The sequence below is a fragment of the Rhincodon typus genome, chromosome 22 (assembly GCF_021869965.1).
Source record: "Rhincodon typus isolate 14 chromosome 22, sRhiTyp1.1, whole genome shotgun sequence".
Lineage (NCBI taxonomy): Eukaryota > Metazoa > Chordata > Chondrichthyes > Orectolobiformes > Rhincodontidae > Rhincodon > Rhincodon typus.
The window spans coordinates 5,412,558-5,427,936 of NC_063353.1; the positions used below are offsets into that span (position 1 = coordinate 5,412,558).

The window sequence follows — 15,379 nt, forward strand, 5'->3', positions numbered from 1 at the left end:
AGAACGCCCTCGACCGTGTCTCCCGCGTTTCCCGCAACTCATCCCTCGCACCCTGTCCCCGCAATAACAACCAAAAAAGAATCCCCCTCGTCCTCACGTACCACCCCACCAACCTCCGGATTCAACGCATCATCCTCCGACACTTCTGCCATCTGCAATCCGACCCCACTACCAAAGACATTTTTCCCTCCCCACCCTTATCTGCTTTCCGGAGGGACCACTCTCTCTGGGACTCCCTTGTCCGCTCCACACTCCCCTCCAGCCCCACCACACCCGGCACTTTTCCCTGCAACCGCAGGAAGTGCTACACCTGCCCCTAGACCTGCCCCCTCACCCCTCACCCCCATCCCAGGCCCCAAGAAGACTTTCCACATCAAGCAGATGTTCACCTGCACATCTGCTAATGTGGTATACTGCATACGCTGTACCCGTTGTGGCCTCCTCTACATCGGGGAAACCAAGCGGAGGCTTGGGGACCGCTTTGCAGAACACCTACGCTCGGTTCACAATAAACGACTGCACCTCCCAGTCGTGAACCACTTCAACTCCCCCTCCCATTCCTCAGATGACATGTCCATCCTGGGCCTCCTGCAGTGCCACAACGATGCCACCAGTAGGTTGCAGGAACAGCAACTCATATTCCGCTTGTGAACCCTGCAGCCCAATGGTATCAATGTGGATTTCACAAGCTTCAAAATCTCCCCTCCCCCTACCGCATCCCAAAACCAGTCCAGCTCGTCCCCGCCTCCCTAACCTGTTCTTCCTCCCACCTATCCCCTCCTCCCACCTCAAGCCGCACCCCCATTTCCTACCTACTAACCTCATCCCGCCCCCTCGACCTGTCCGTCCTCCCTGGACTGACCTATCTCCTCCCTAAGTCCCCACCTACACTCACCTTTACTGGCTCCATCCCCACCTCTTTGACCTGTCCGTTTCCTCTCCACCTATCTTCTCCTCTATCCATCTTCTATCCGCCTCCCCCTCTCTCCCTATTTATTTCAGAACCCCCTTCCCCTCCCCCATTTCTGAAGAAGGGTCTAGGCCCGAAACGTCAGCCTTCCTGCTCCTCTGATGCTGCTTGGCCTGCTGTGTTCATCCAGCTCTACACCTTATCTCTGCCTGATTACTTTGGGTTTTGCTAAGTGCCTAGCTAATTGAGCTTTAAGATTGATTTGAACACTGACCTCAAGCTAACTGGCATATATATTTTTTACTGCCTCCCTATCTTCTTGAATAAAGAGTTATTTTCACTACTTTCCACTCACACAAAACTGTTCTGGAATCTAAGGAATTTTGGAAAATTAGCACCACTGCATTTAATGCTTCATTGTACCAGGGTCCTAAGAATTTGCCAAAGTTCTTCTGCATCCAGAGTCCAGTCCTAGTTCCATCAGATTTCTTGGATCACTTCTCTGGTGATTGTCATTTCACCAGGTTCCTCTCTCTCTTCCATCTCCTAATTTACAGATATCACTGGAAGGTGTTTATATTCACTGCAGTAAAAACGGAAGCAGAGTATTTGTCCATTTCATCCATTTCTTTCTTATCTACTATTAACTCCTTCTTCTCACTATGACCAACTTCACTTACCCTTTTCCTTTCAAAAATCCTTGTAGAAACACTTGCTATCCATGTGAACATTTCTAGCCAGCTTCCTCTCAATCTAATTTCTTACTTCTAACTAATGTTTTTATTATTATTTGCTGTTCTTTATATCCTGACCTGCCACTTGTCTTTGTGTAATTATACAATTTTTCCTCAACTTTTTAAAGTAAGCAACCACAGATGGTGGAACCTTCTCCTTAGCAACATACATTTTCTGAGCATTTAGAATTGTCCATTTAAATATGTGCCACTGCTTCTCTATTGATCTATTTCCTAACAGAATATACAATTCTTTCACCTACTTCAGCTTTCTTACCCACTTAATTGTTCCCATATTTAGGTGTAAAATACTAGCCCTTGACCCTGTAAATTCTGAATCGTTTGTTTTTCTCGATTTTGGATTATGGACTGAAATGGAAAAGGACTGTTTTTAAACAAAGCTAAGTGGTAAGAAGTACTGTACTTCTCTTTAAAAGCCTGCGATCATTTCATTGTAAGTGCTGTTTATACTTATGTTTGTTTAATCAGCTGGGGAAGTCTGGTTACAGATGAACTGGAAACAGGAAGTATATATACAGTGAGGTTTGGCCAGTAACATATTGCTGATTGATCACCACTCCACAGACCAGTCGTCTACAACAAAACCTTCCACCCATTAACAACTGTAAGATCAACTCCCAGTTGGCTGAACAGCTTGTGGAAGTGAACGATTAATCTGAGGCCTTTACACTGCTACAAAGGAAGATGCGGTCTTTTATCTCCGCAGTTTAAAAAGAAACACAAAGCCTGAAAAAAGCTAGTTTATCTTCCCTCACCAGCTGCTGCAAGCTGTTGCTTTTAAACAATAAGCCAGAGACTCCATAGTTTGTGAACCAACTGCTCTGTGCCTCCTGCAGGCAAGTGAAGTACCTGGAGAAGAGAGGGTCTACTGTATGTGCGCACAGACCTGCGCTCCAATCATAGGTCTTCAGTAGGACTGGCAAGGTGAAATGGAGGATAACTGACTTCAACCTCACTCCAGATGCCCATTCTTTAGAACGTAGGATGGTGCCTGCAGGCATCACAGATGGAGAAGGAGCCACACACAGAACACCCCCTCCTCTCTCCACTTCCCTCCTGCTTACAATCCCAAAGCCTGTAGATGTCCAGGCTGTGAAACAGGAGCCTGCATCCAGGCAGGAGATTGTGCAGACCTGAATGCTCCAGGCCCGGGGGGTAAACACTTCAGTTTTTCAGGGCAACAGGACCAAATATAGAGCAGGTTCCTTCCACCCCAGTTACCAGCAACCAGTTACCAGTTTTTGTTGTTGTGTATGTAAGTCAGGACTGTGTTAAGTGGGGGAAGAGAGAAGCGGGGTGGTGGAGGTGGTGGGAGGGGGTGGGAGGGGGGCGCATTCAGGATGAGATCCAAGGCATTGCACTTGAAGATAGACAATACTGAGGGTAAGGGTAGTGAGCAGGGATTGGGCGAGAACATGGCCTGCACACAGTAGTTCACACTTAGACGCACCCGGTGACAGAATATGGAATCACTGATGAGCCAACACATCTCTGCAGGGAAAGGTTCAGTCCATGCATCAGCCTTTGAAGGAAGGCCATTTAAGACGGGGAGATGTTCAATGGGCAGTTCAAATCCACTCTCCCTCATTGGGCAGTGAACTGCTGAGAGAAGCTGCACACAACGGCTGCCTGGTCCCAACTGTCCTATTGGATGCTGAAATATTTCAGGACAATTTGGCAGCTTACCCACAGTGTGAAACATTGAGGGGTCACCCTGATGGCAGTGTCAAAAGGAGATTCTGCAGGATTCCTCTCAACAAGGGAGACTGCACTGCATAGCACTCATTTGATGGCAGCCTTAGAGCTACCTAACCTCAGTGCCCTATCATGTTAGCTCACCCTCTCACTGAATGGGGAGACAGGTGGCTTGCAATGCTGACTTGAGCAGGCAAAAGGTCAAGGAGATCACATCCACCATCCCAAATTGCTCGTTCTGCTACATGCGGAGTCAGATAATGGCTGTTACAAGCATTTGGCGAGATGTATCCACCAGATATCCAATCGGACATTCACATCAAGAATTTAAACCATTTAGCTCCTCAGGGAAGGAAGAGAATTGGAAGGGGCAGATAAAGAATACAAGTTGGACTGATAATGGGATACAAATGTATGGAGGTAAGCAGTTACCACCCAATAGTGAGATTTGTAACTGGTCATTTAAAGCTTAAAGGGAAAATGGGAAGTTTGTTTCCTGGACATCAATGGAATGGAATGCAGCAAAGACCTGGACAATACCTTGGTTTGGGCTGAAAAGTGGCAAGTAACATTCATGCCACACAAGTGCCAAGCAATGCCCATCTCCTACAATCTAACCACCAACCCGGACATTCAGTGTTACATCACTGAATCCCCCATCAACATCTTGAGGGTTACCATTGACCAGGAATTGAACTGGACTAGCCAAATAAAATAGTGGCTACAAGACCAAAGTCAAAAGAGTATTGCGGTGAGTATCTCCGCAAAGCCAGTCCACTATCTACAAGGCACAAGTCAGGAGGGTGATGGAATACTCCCCACTTGCCTGGATGGGTGCAGCTCCAACAACACTCCAGAAGCTTGACACCATCCAGGACAAAACAGCTCCACATCTTCAAATATCCACTCCCCCCACCACTCAAGCTCAGTAGCAGCAGTATGCATGATTTGTAGGATGTATTCCAGGGGAGGCACGGTGGCTCAGTGGTTAGCACAGCTGCCTTACAGCACCAGGGACCTGGGTTCAATTCCAGCCTTGGGTGACTGTGAGGAATTAGCATGTTATCCCTGTGTCTGCGTGGGTTTCCTCCCATAGCCCAAAGATGGGCAGGTTAGGTGAATTGGCCATGGGAAACTGCTTTGTGACCAGTGATGTACAGGAATCTTGAAATCCATCTAGCATAACAAGGGTAGTGAATAACTATGAACACAATCACCTGTAAAATCCCAATTTCAACAATTCTTATGTACTTTACATCCATGCCAACCTCATTTTGCATTTGAAATTAAGCCAAATCATACATTTGCAAAACCTGGCTTTCCAGTTAAACCACCACTTTATTACCTTCCAAATGAAACAGATTGTCCTTTCAAAATACCACAAAAGGTGGTGATGGATGAGTGGTTTACTAAGTTAGTCAATCAACAATGGATTCACAGTCATCATTAGGCCCTTAATTCCAGATATTTATCGAATTCAAATTCCACCATCTGCCGTGGCGGGTTTCAAACCTGGGTCCCCAGAACATTATCTGGGTCTCTGGATTAACAGTTCACTAATGTGCTTTAGGGAAGGAAACCGTCATCCTTACCTGGTCTCGCCTACATGTGACTCCAGACCCACAGCAATGTGGTTGACTCTGAACTGTTCTCTGGGCAATAATTGCTGGCCTAGCCAGAGACGCCCTCATCCCATGAATGAATAAAAATTTGCTGGGTCTTTCCAGCATTTTATTTTTGTATTACCTGGTAGTGGTCAGTTCCATTAACAAAAGTTCAATTTGTATGCCCTGATTTAGAGTCAGAGTCATACAGCACAGAAAATAGACCCTTCGGTCCAACCAGTTCATGCTGACCGTAATCCCAAACTAAACCAGTGCCACCTGCCTACACTTGTCCCATTTCCCTCCAAATATTTACTCATGTGCTTATCCAAATGTGTTTTAAGTGTTGTAACTGTACCCGCATCCACCACTTCCTCTGGAAGTTCATTCCATACACTAACCACTGTGCAAAAAGGTTGCTTTTCATGTCCTTTTCCAAATCTCTCTCCTTTCACCTTAAAAATATGCCCCCTACTCTTGTATTCTTACCCTAGCGAAAAGACACCTGCCATTCACCCTATCTATACCCCTTGTGATTTTAAAAACCTCAATAAGGTCATCCCTCAACCTTCTACACTCTGGTGAAAATCATCCCAGCCTATCCAGCCTTTCCCTAGAACTCAAACCTTCCATTCCCGGCAATATTCTGTTGAATCTTTTCTGAACTTTCTCCAGCTTATTAATATCCTTCTTAAAACAGGGTGACCAGAACTGTGCTCCAGAAGAGACCTCACCAACGTCCTGTACAACCTCAACATGATGTCCCAACTCCTATATTCAAAGGTCTGAGCAATAAGGCAAACATGCTAAACGTCTTCTTAACCACCTGGTCTTCTGCCAATAGTGTTCAGCACATGCTCAAAGTGATCCTTTTGATACTCACCCAACTAGACTGGTTTACAAGTAGTTAAACTGGAGGGAGACAGTAATTATTGCGTCATACCTTTGCGGTTTCTATATTCACAAACAGATGTGTTGGAAAATGGTACCATTATACCATTGTCTACATAAAAAGAGAAGTTAAATCTTAAATAAAGCTTCTTCTGACTTATTATCCAGAGAATTAAAAGCAAATTTAAGTGAAATGGAGTGCTTAAAACTCCAGCAACAAGTATCTATTTGAAGATTTACCCATGAGCAAAATACTTAGAAGGATTCCCGAAGAACTTTCCCACCTTCTTTGCACCTTGTTCGTTTTAGGCAGCCTACAGACACAGTGGACTTGCTTCCATTCCTAGTCTATGGGTTTCTAAATAGTGCTTCAGTGATCTGCAAGACCCTGCTGCAAGCAAGAGAGGGTTGGTGCTTGGAGGATGGGGTAGATGATTGGTTTGGAGGTTGGGCATTCTCTCTCCCAACGCCTCACCTTCCCCTCTACGGTCCTGATGAAATTGTATAGAGTCTGGTGTCTTCCCTCAATTTTGATTGGTCACAAGCCCAAAACAACTCCACTCCAACCCAGATGTTTGATCTCCTCAGGGATGTTTTGAGAACATCCTACAGAACCAAGTTCTGCGTATGGAGCCATCGCTTCAGGATTCCAGTATCAGGCGCATGAATGCCATTGCCCGGCCGGCAGAACTGGTTGTTAGGTGATCAGTACCTCAACGTGGAGCATGTTGGCCTGGGAGAGGACCCTGCTGTGGAGCTGCACATGAAACTGGACTTGGAGGTCAGCTGGAGCCACCTCCCCAGTGTTTTGAGGGGCAAGGTCTCCAAAGCCTACAGAAGCACAGGAATAACTGCTGCCAGGTGAGCCATAACCAGAGTCTCAGTTCAGGGATCCTGATGCCCTTTGAGCTGGTGCATTGGAATTGATGATGATTGTCATTGCATATATCTGCCTTCGTTCAGGGGAAGTTGTGGAAAACATCTTCACCCAGTTGCACAGGGAGCCTGTGAAGTTGATAAATAATGATTTTGATGAACAAATATCCGTTAGATTAGCTTTGATCAAAGAGGAGGATAATACACCCATAGATCTTGAACATCAGTTTGGGAAGTCTCCTAAAAAGTTGCAGTTGAATTAATTGATGGGTCTGTTTCAGATGGCATTTGTTCTCAATATCAACGCAGTATCATACCGCTTGGTGCGTTCGGTGGTTAGTGTTACTGCCTCACAGCACCAGAGACTCGGGTTCAATACCAGCCTTGGGTGACTGTCTGCGTGGATTTTCTGCGAATGTTCTGGTTTCCCCCCCACAGTCCAAAGATGTACAGGTTAAGTGGATTGGCCGTGGTAAATTACCCCGTAGTGTCCAGGGATGTGCAGGCTAGAGGGGTTATCCATGGTTAAAGAAACCAATGAGGGTTATGGGGATAGGTACAGGGCAGGAGCTGGATCTGAGTGGGATGCTGTTTGGAGGGTTGGTGTGGACTTGTTGGGCCAAATGGCCTCTTTCCGCACTATAGGGATTCTATAATTCAATCTGATGTATGGAAAACGTCCCCTCTGGAGATGGGACAAGTCCACTGAGCTCAAGTCTATCACTGATTTAAGAGCAATTGTTCCTTCACACAAAAAAAGAGAGTGTTATACTGTGTCCCTGTAAACACTTTGAATACGGATTATTATTGGTAACTGGAAGGGAACTAAGGAGCAGGCAAAAAGATCTAGTCTATCAGTCTGCAGAGAGGTTCAAAGGCATGGTCACTGAGATGACAATCAACATCCCATTCCGCTTAAATTTAAATGCTGGTTGCTGCCACAATCAGTACTCGGCTTCAAATCCACAAGTTAATAAGGATATCCATAACATGAACTTTCAGCTAGAAATATTTAACATACATCCTACTGAAGATATTTGTTTAAAAATCAATGGACAAAACGACTTGGCACAATTGCTTGCTTTGTTTTTAAAAAAAAAGGTCCATTAGTACCAAATAAATTTTTAATTTACTGACAAAAAGGGATTAGGGTTGACGTTTATCAGGCACATTGCGCACTTAATAGGCTGAATGGCCTTTTTGTTTTTAAGTAAAATTCCGGCACTCACCAGAAGAATCAGGGCCAAGTTTGTTCCTTATTTTCCGTTTTGGAAGAATGGAAGCATTCTCTAAACTACACAAATATGCTGAATTTTAAATAGGCCTGTCTGCACTCACACTCCGACACAATTTTGTTTTATTGTAGAGCTTGCTAATGCCAAGAAATCCAGCATCATACCCACTAGCTTAAATACAGAGATAAGGGTTCCCAACATTAACACTTGGCCATCAAACTTAGATTCCAGTCTATAGATAGCATTTTGCTATAGACCAGACCACCTCAAAATATTTTAAGATATATCCTAACTTTAAAATAAGAAAAAAGGTACATGTAAAGCGCCTGTTCATGATGCAAGTGACTGGTCAAACTACTCAACGTTAAGCAAAACAATTTATTTAAACACCGGCGTTAAAATATAACCAAAGACAGAGGAATTTAGAATAACTCAACTATTGGAAACTTAACAGAATAATAGATACAAAAACTATTACTAATTAACTGTTGCAATATAGTAACATCTCATAAATACACCCCTTGGCAAAAAGGCAAATTCAGACAGATTCTCACATGCAGTTCTCCAATCCAGGAGGAAAACATCACGAGAAAATTCAGAGACAATTGCTGCCAAGAGACATCATTGAAGCTTCCAACTCTTTGGAGACTCCAATAGCTTCTGCTTAAGCCTAAATCTAAAAACTTCAAAAAAAACTAGAAAGCCTGGTCTGAGAGAGCTGGCCACACCCATTATTCCAACTTTACTAAAAACCCCCAAGGCTGCATAAGCGGTTTACTCAAGTGATGTTCAGTAGATGTCTTGCTACCTTTGACTTATAACCTCTCCTTTTCAAAAAAAGGAAGCACAAAATAGCCTCTTGAAAGACACAACATCATCACAATTTATAAACTTATAGGAGTGGTCCTTGGCTTGTCTTGTGCTCATCAGAATAAAAACAAGGAACAACCACTTCATATGGCCTTGCTCTAAAGATTCATCGTAAATGCTGGAAGGGCTTTAAAGCATTTGAAAAAATGGCACAGAGATAATAGGATAAGTACCTCTTCCTGGAGTGAGGCAATCTTCTGAATTAGGGATTGATTGTCCTTCGCCTGAACAGAAAATAAACATTGGATGTCAATTCTTCAATCCTGTTCCATGCCCAAAGTTGACAGCTATCCAGTGAGATCTGTTCAACTCAAGAATTACCTCCTGCTTATTCTGAAGGATAAGCTTTTCGTTGCTCTCTTGTAAAGTACACATCTGTATCCTCAAATCTTCCAGATCTTCTTTCAAAGACTTTTCTATTAAAATGGTCTGCTGAGCACTGTGTGGATTAAAAATAGGTTATTCAGAACCTGTGGGCTTTGGATTTGAGCGTAATAGCAACCTCACCTGATATTCCAGGGAATTGAAGGATAGGCCACTTTCTTGTTCAATGCAAAATGTCAAAAATAGATTGAAATGGGCTTTCATTGGCAATTTACAATTCATGCTTTAGCAGGAATTTTCCCTTTACAAATAATTGAGGATACTGAAAGCCCAACACATCATTCACTTCACATCTCCCACTGGTTGTACCATTGCACAGAGCATGTAGCAATCCAAAACACGCACTCCCAATCTTCTCCCTTGATAGTGATGGGAGCAACAAGAGGGTCACTTGGGCCTGTGAGATTGCACCTTTGCCTTAGATTCAAAAGGGTCATAGCTTGAGGTGCCATTCAGCTCACTCTAGGCTGCTCCACTGTGTTTTAGTGCTCAGGGAATGCTGCACAGCCAGAATGGCTATCTTTCTGATGAGATTTAAACCATTACTCCATAAGCCTTTGCCCATTAAGGCTTGAGATTTTGGGACTGTGATCAGGCTTCAAAGATTGGTTAGCCAGGCCACATCTAGCATTCACAAAAAAAAAAAAAGGCCTTTGCAGCTCGCTTGTAGCTACATGACAGCCATCGCCGTCTCAGAGCTTTGATACCAAATACTTGGAATTGGTTGTGATCCTTACTTGACAGAAACCTGCATTAGCTCACTCAGGTGAGCAAGAAAGAGCACATGTTACTGATTCAAAGAGGAGAGCTCTCCCAAATGCCCTGGTCAATATTGTACCCTCAACCAGCACCTTAAAAAGAAAAGTGCCATTAATAATCAGCTTATCATTACTTATGGAGCTAAGAACTTAGCTATCACATTACCCACATATTTTTGTGACTCATTCATGGGACGTGTGTCACTGGCTAGGCCAGCATTTACTGCCCAGAGGGCAATTAAGAGTTAGCCATGTTGCTGTGTGTCTGGAGTTACATGTAGGCCAGACCAGGTAAGGATGGCAGATTTCCTTCCCTGAAGGACGTTAGTGAACCAGATTGGTTTTTAACAGACAATTGACTAGTCACCAATAGGCTGACTTTTTTTTTTAAAATTAAGATTTTTATTGAATTCAAATTTCACCCAACTGCTTAAGGAGGATTCAAACCCACATTCTGAGAACATTAACCTGACTTTCTGGATAACCAGCCCATTGATATAACCACCAACTCTCCACAATCTTTTAAGTAGTGACCATACAAGAGTTAGTTGGGATGCCAAGAGCTCCTGAAGACCATCACACCATTTCTAGCAGCATTGTTTAAAACCTTAAAATTGAGCAGATCATTTATACTCAGTAAATAGGCCAGGTGTGGTCACCTCCACTGGCCAGTGGAAGTGGTTTTAATCTGCAATAAAGATAGAAATGGATTCCCCAATTTCCATTGGTAAAGCATGCATAACGTACTAAAATATTCAAACATGATACACTGGAGTAATATCAATCAGACTTTGCCAAGGAACAACAATAACAGGACACAAGGGCATGCGAGAAGTGAATTTTAAAGACAAAGACGCCTGGTGAGAGAATTGTAGAACTTAAGAATCCTGCAGCTGAAGACAGGGTCATCAATGTTGCAGCAACTAAGATTGAGGAAGCACGTGAGGCTAGAATCGGAGGAGAGCAGAGATCTCGAAGCAATTTAGACAGATTAGAGGTGGATGAGGCCATGGATGGATTTGTAAGATAGAATGAAAATTTAACAGTTGGAGATTGCTCGATGTACATCAATAGCACAGGGATGAAATTTGATATGGAACTTGGTGCGAATGGCAATATGGCAAGAGAGTTTTAGAGGGGTGGCGGTTTGCAGAGGTGTCTTGGAGTAATTAGTGCAGTGATGAACTATTGAGTAGACTTGAGGAAGATATCTTGGAAACGGTGGATTGTTTTAATAATACTTTTATATAAAAAAATAGATTTAAATGGAGAACATCTTCAATCACATTTCCTCCTTACCTTTTCACCTGGGTGAGGAGCTCTTCATTTTCTTCCATTAATCGATGATTACTTTCTTCTGTGGCCTCAACCACCAATCGTAACTTCAGATTCTGATCCTGAAGCTTTTGGTGGTTGTATTGGAGATCAGCAATACAAGAAATTAAATCGGACGTCTCCCTGCATTGAGAAGGCCAGACAGTTTGATAATTCCTATTATTCACCGAACTCAATGTACAGGAATCTGACAGGTGCAAGCAAGGTTGACCATGAAAAGCTGTCCCCATAACAAATGGTGTAATGACTGAAGGGATGCAAGAAAGAACCTTTTCGAACAATGCGTGATAATGATCTGGCACCCAAATAAAAATCAATTTACTATGAATTCTGGACACTGGAATTAAAAACAAAAAGTGCTGAGAAAACTCAGCAAAGTCCAGCAGCACCTGCGAAGACAGAGCTAGAGTTAATGTTTCTTGTCTGGTAGGACTTCTTTTCTGAAGAGATGCATGACCTGGAACCTGCTGCCCATGATTTGGGGCAGGCAGGGGGAAGGAATCAATTACTTCAAAAAGGCACTCGGAGTAGAAGGGTGAATGTACAGAGGTAGAGCAAGGGAATGAGGCTGGGTTGCGCTGTAGAGAATTGGCATGGTCTCAGTGGGCAGAATGGCCTGCTTCTGTGCTGTGATAACCACACCTCATACTTAATCTGCTCTGCTATATTCTTTCCTGAAAGAGGAGGGTTGCAAACAGGGCATACATATAGTCTCAATGCCAGATGCCCTAAGATGATGGTAGTGAAAGACCTTGCACCCTCTGACAGAATTGCGTGATTTGCTAGGCCATGTCAAAAAGGTCATTAGAGCTAATCACAAGCATGTGGAATAGGAGTCACACATTGGCTTAACTGAGGAAGAACAGGCAAGTTTCTAACAAAGAAGGAATAATAAATATTTCAGCTTTTAACATTTTCACATCATCACCAATCATTGCCACTTTTACTAGCACCTACTTCCAGATTCCAAGTGTGTTTTTAAATAACTGACAGGAAGCCTGGTGAATGGGGTCCAGCTCCCTGCTTTTCAGCATTAGCTCTCAAGTTTTAATTTGGAAACCTTGTGTTAACAAGAGGGCCTGAAGAGGATTGCTGGATCCTTGTGTGAACACACTGCTGTCTGCAGGGAAAACTTCCTCAAAAGATCACCCACTGACTGATCGCTAACAGAACACTCCCACCTCCAGGCTGACAGCCTGATCAGAATAGAAAACTGGGAGTTGACCACCTTCCACGAAAAATCCAGACAACCCTGAAGTTCTTGAGGACGGGCCTGGGAAGACATGGAATGAGGAAAATTATTTCTCAGGAGTAAAACTATACCCTTTGTCTCAAGTGCCCCAGGAGGAGAAATAGCTTCTCAGCATCTACCCTGTGAAACCCCCTCAGAGTCACATGTTATTCAATAAGTTCACTTCTCATTCTCCAAAACTCCAATGAATACAGGATCAAACTGCTCAATCTCTCCTTAAAAAGGTATAGTTCTCTAATGCCAGGAATCAGTCAAGCAAACCTTCTCAGAATTGCTTCCAATGCACACATATTCCTCCTCAAGTAAGGTGCGCTAAACTGTATGTAATAATCAAGATACAATCTCAATGCCCTGTACAATTCTCACAAGACGTCCCTATTTTCATACTCGCTTTCCCTTGCAGTAAAGGGATACATCCGATTTGCATCCTAGTTAATTCTTGTAACTGTGTAAATTTTGAGATTAAATTTATGAGGATACCCAAATCCCTTTTTACCAAAGCATTCAGTAACCCATCTCCATTCAATTAACACTTCTCTCTGTTCTTTCTTCCCAAGTGGATACCACTCATTTCTACCCATTTGCAAAATCTTTGCCTACTCACTTAATCTTTTCATAATCCTTGTGCAAATTCTTTGCAAACCTCCTCACAACTTGCTTTCCAATCTATCTTTGCACCATCAGCAGATTTGACCGTAATATAGTTGGTCCCTTCATATAAGTGCTATGACACTGGTTAAAGTGGACCAATACTTCCACCATCTGATTGTTATACTCGCACCTTTTGTGGTCTAAAATGGCTTCGAAAAGGAAGAAACATGAAGCTAAAATAGTTGGAGTGGTCATCCGACCACAGACTGAGGCAAGTTTCGTGAAGCCAAAGTGAGACAAACAAAACTGTCTGAACTGAAATAAACATTTTTCTTAAAAAAAAAAAAAAGAGGCAGAGCTTTTTTCACACTTTTTTTGATAATTTTAAAGGTCAAATATCACATGACACAAGGTTACAGTCCAACAGGTTTATTTGAAGACAAGTTTTTGGGGTCTTGATCCTCCTTCAGGTCTAACCTGGACACCTAAAAGGAGTTGGACTCCAAAAAGCTGGTGTCTTCAAATAAACCTGTTGGACTATAATGTGGTGTCGTGTGATTTCTGACCTTGTCCACCCCAGTCCAACATCAGCACCTCTACATCATTGTCCAATATGTGAAATTATCAATGAAAGGCCAGTTAGCCAACCTGCAAAGTCCATGAAATCTTGTGAACAGACAAACAAACTATATTTCGGTAATTGCTTGACAGCAGAACAGAGAGAAGGGAAAATAAATTTGTAACACAAACTGGAAGTTTTTGTCTCTGTCCTTGATTCTTTCAGCCTCTCAGAAGGCACAACCAGTGGAAAAGTTAAATATGAATCAACCATTCACTCTGCACTCTGACATCTGTCACTGCTGAGGATCTGACTTAATCAGGTGTTTGTGTGTGGTTTCAGCTTAAAAATCTAACACCTTAAGGACTTGTAAACTGTAATTCTTATTCCTCCTACTGGTATCAGACATTCCGGTTTTTTTTTTTTAAAAAAAAAAATCTTAGCGTGTTTGATGTTGCATTTTATTGTTTTTCTCGGGGCTAAGTTGGCTCCTCCATTTTCATGTAGTCAGATGTACAAAATGGAAACAGACCCTTTGATTCAAATTGTCCATGCTGACGAGATATCTTAAATTAATATAGTCTTATGTGACCCATATCCCTTTATTCATGTATCCATACAGATGCCTTTTAAATGTTGTAATTATACCAGCCTCCACCACCACCTCTGGCAGCTCATTCCATACATGTGCCAGCCTCTGCATGAAATGTTGCCCCATAAAACCCTTTTAAATCTTTCCCCTCTCACCTTAAACCTATACTATCTTGTTTTGGACACCCCTACCCTGGGAAAACGACCTTGGCTATTCACCCTGTGTCCCTCATGATTTTATAAACCTCTACAAAGGTCACCCCTCAGCCTCCGATCCAGGGAAAATAGCCCCAGCCTATTCAGCTTCTCCCTGTAGCTCAAACGGTTGGGCAGATTTTTAATTGTCACTGATATAGCTACATGCTAATAAAAAAAAAGTTGAGACTGACCAATATGCATTAGAGAGGGGAGGCCAAATCACCTTTACTTACCTGGACATAAGAACTATAGTAATAACTTTGTGTTAAGTAGTTGAGCTCCTGAACCAGTTCCTGTTGCTCTCCACTTGTACAATTTGCCAGCTTGAAACTAACCCACTAACCTGATTCTGTTTCCTATTTTGGTGAATATATACCACACCCAACACCACGAGTTCTTACTTCTTTCGATCTCCTTCTTTAGGACACCATGTCAAATGCCTTTTGGGATCCAAGTAAGTTTCATCTGCTGGTATTCCTTTATCCATAAATAACAAATTATCAAATAACAAATGGATTTGCCAAATATCCCCCTTGAAACCACACTGACTGTAATGGATTGCATCATAACTTTCTAAATCCAATGCGATTACCTACTTAATAACGAATTCTAGCATCACCTCAATGACAGATGTTAGGCCAACTGGTTTATAGCTTCCTGCTCGCCACTTCCCTCTTTTCTTAAATGCCACCCCTCTATTCATAGTTTTCCAACCCCTTGGGACTTTAAGAATCTTGGAAATTTTTGGAAGATAGCAAACAATGTAACTATGCCTGTAACCACTTCCCTTGCAGGCTATCACGTTGAGAGACTTGTCAGCTTTTAGGCCCATTTGTTTTGCTGGTAATTTTACCTCTAGTAATTGATACTGTTTG

The 15,379-nt window shown here is 42.8% G+C and overlaps 1 protein-coding gene across 4 annotated transcripts in view; it reads right to left on the bottom strand.

Moving 5' to 3' along the window:
• irag2 (lymphoid-restricted membrane protein) overlaps positions 1-15,379 on the bottom strand; it is a 156,201-nt gene that overhangs the window by 109,718 nt on the left and 31,104 nt on the right. For all 4 annotated transcript variants that reach the window (XM_048610272.1, XM_048610271.1, XM_048610269.1 and 1 more), the window contains exons 8-10: positions 11,278-11,436; positions 9,158-9,275; positions 9,010-9,060 (exon numbers count right to left, since the gene is read on the bottom strand). In XM_048610272.1, the coding sequence (XP_048466229.1) occupies positions 9,010-9,060; positions 9,158-9,275; positions 11,278-11,436 (328 nt within the window). The remainder of the gene's footprint in view (positions 1-9,009; positions 9,061-9,157; positions 9,276-11,277; positions 11,437-15,379) is intronic.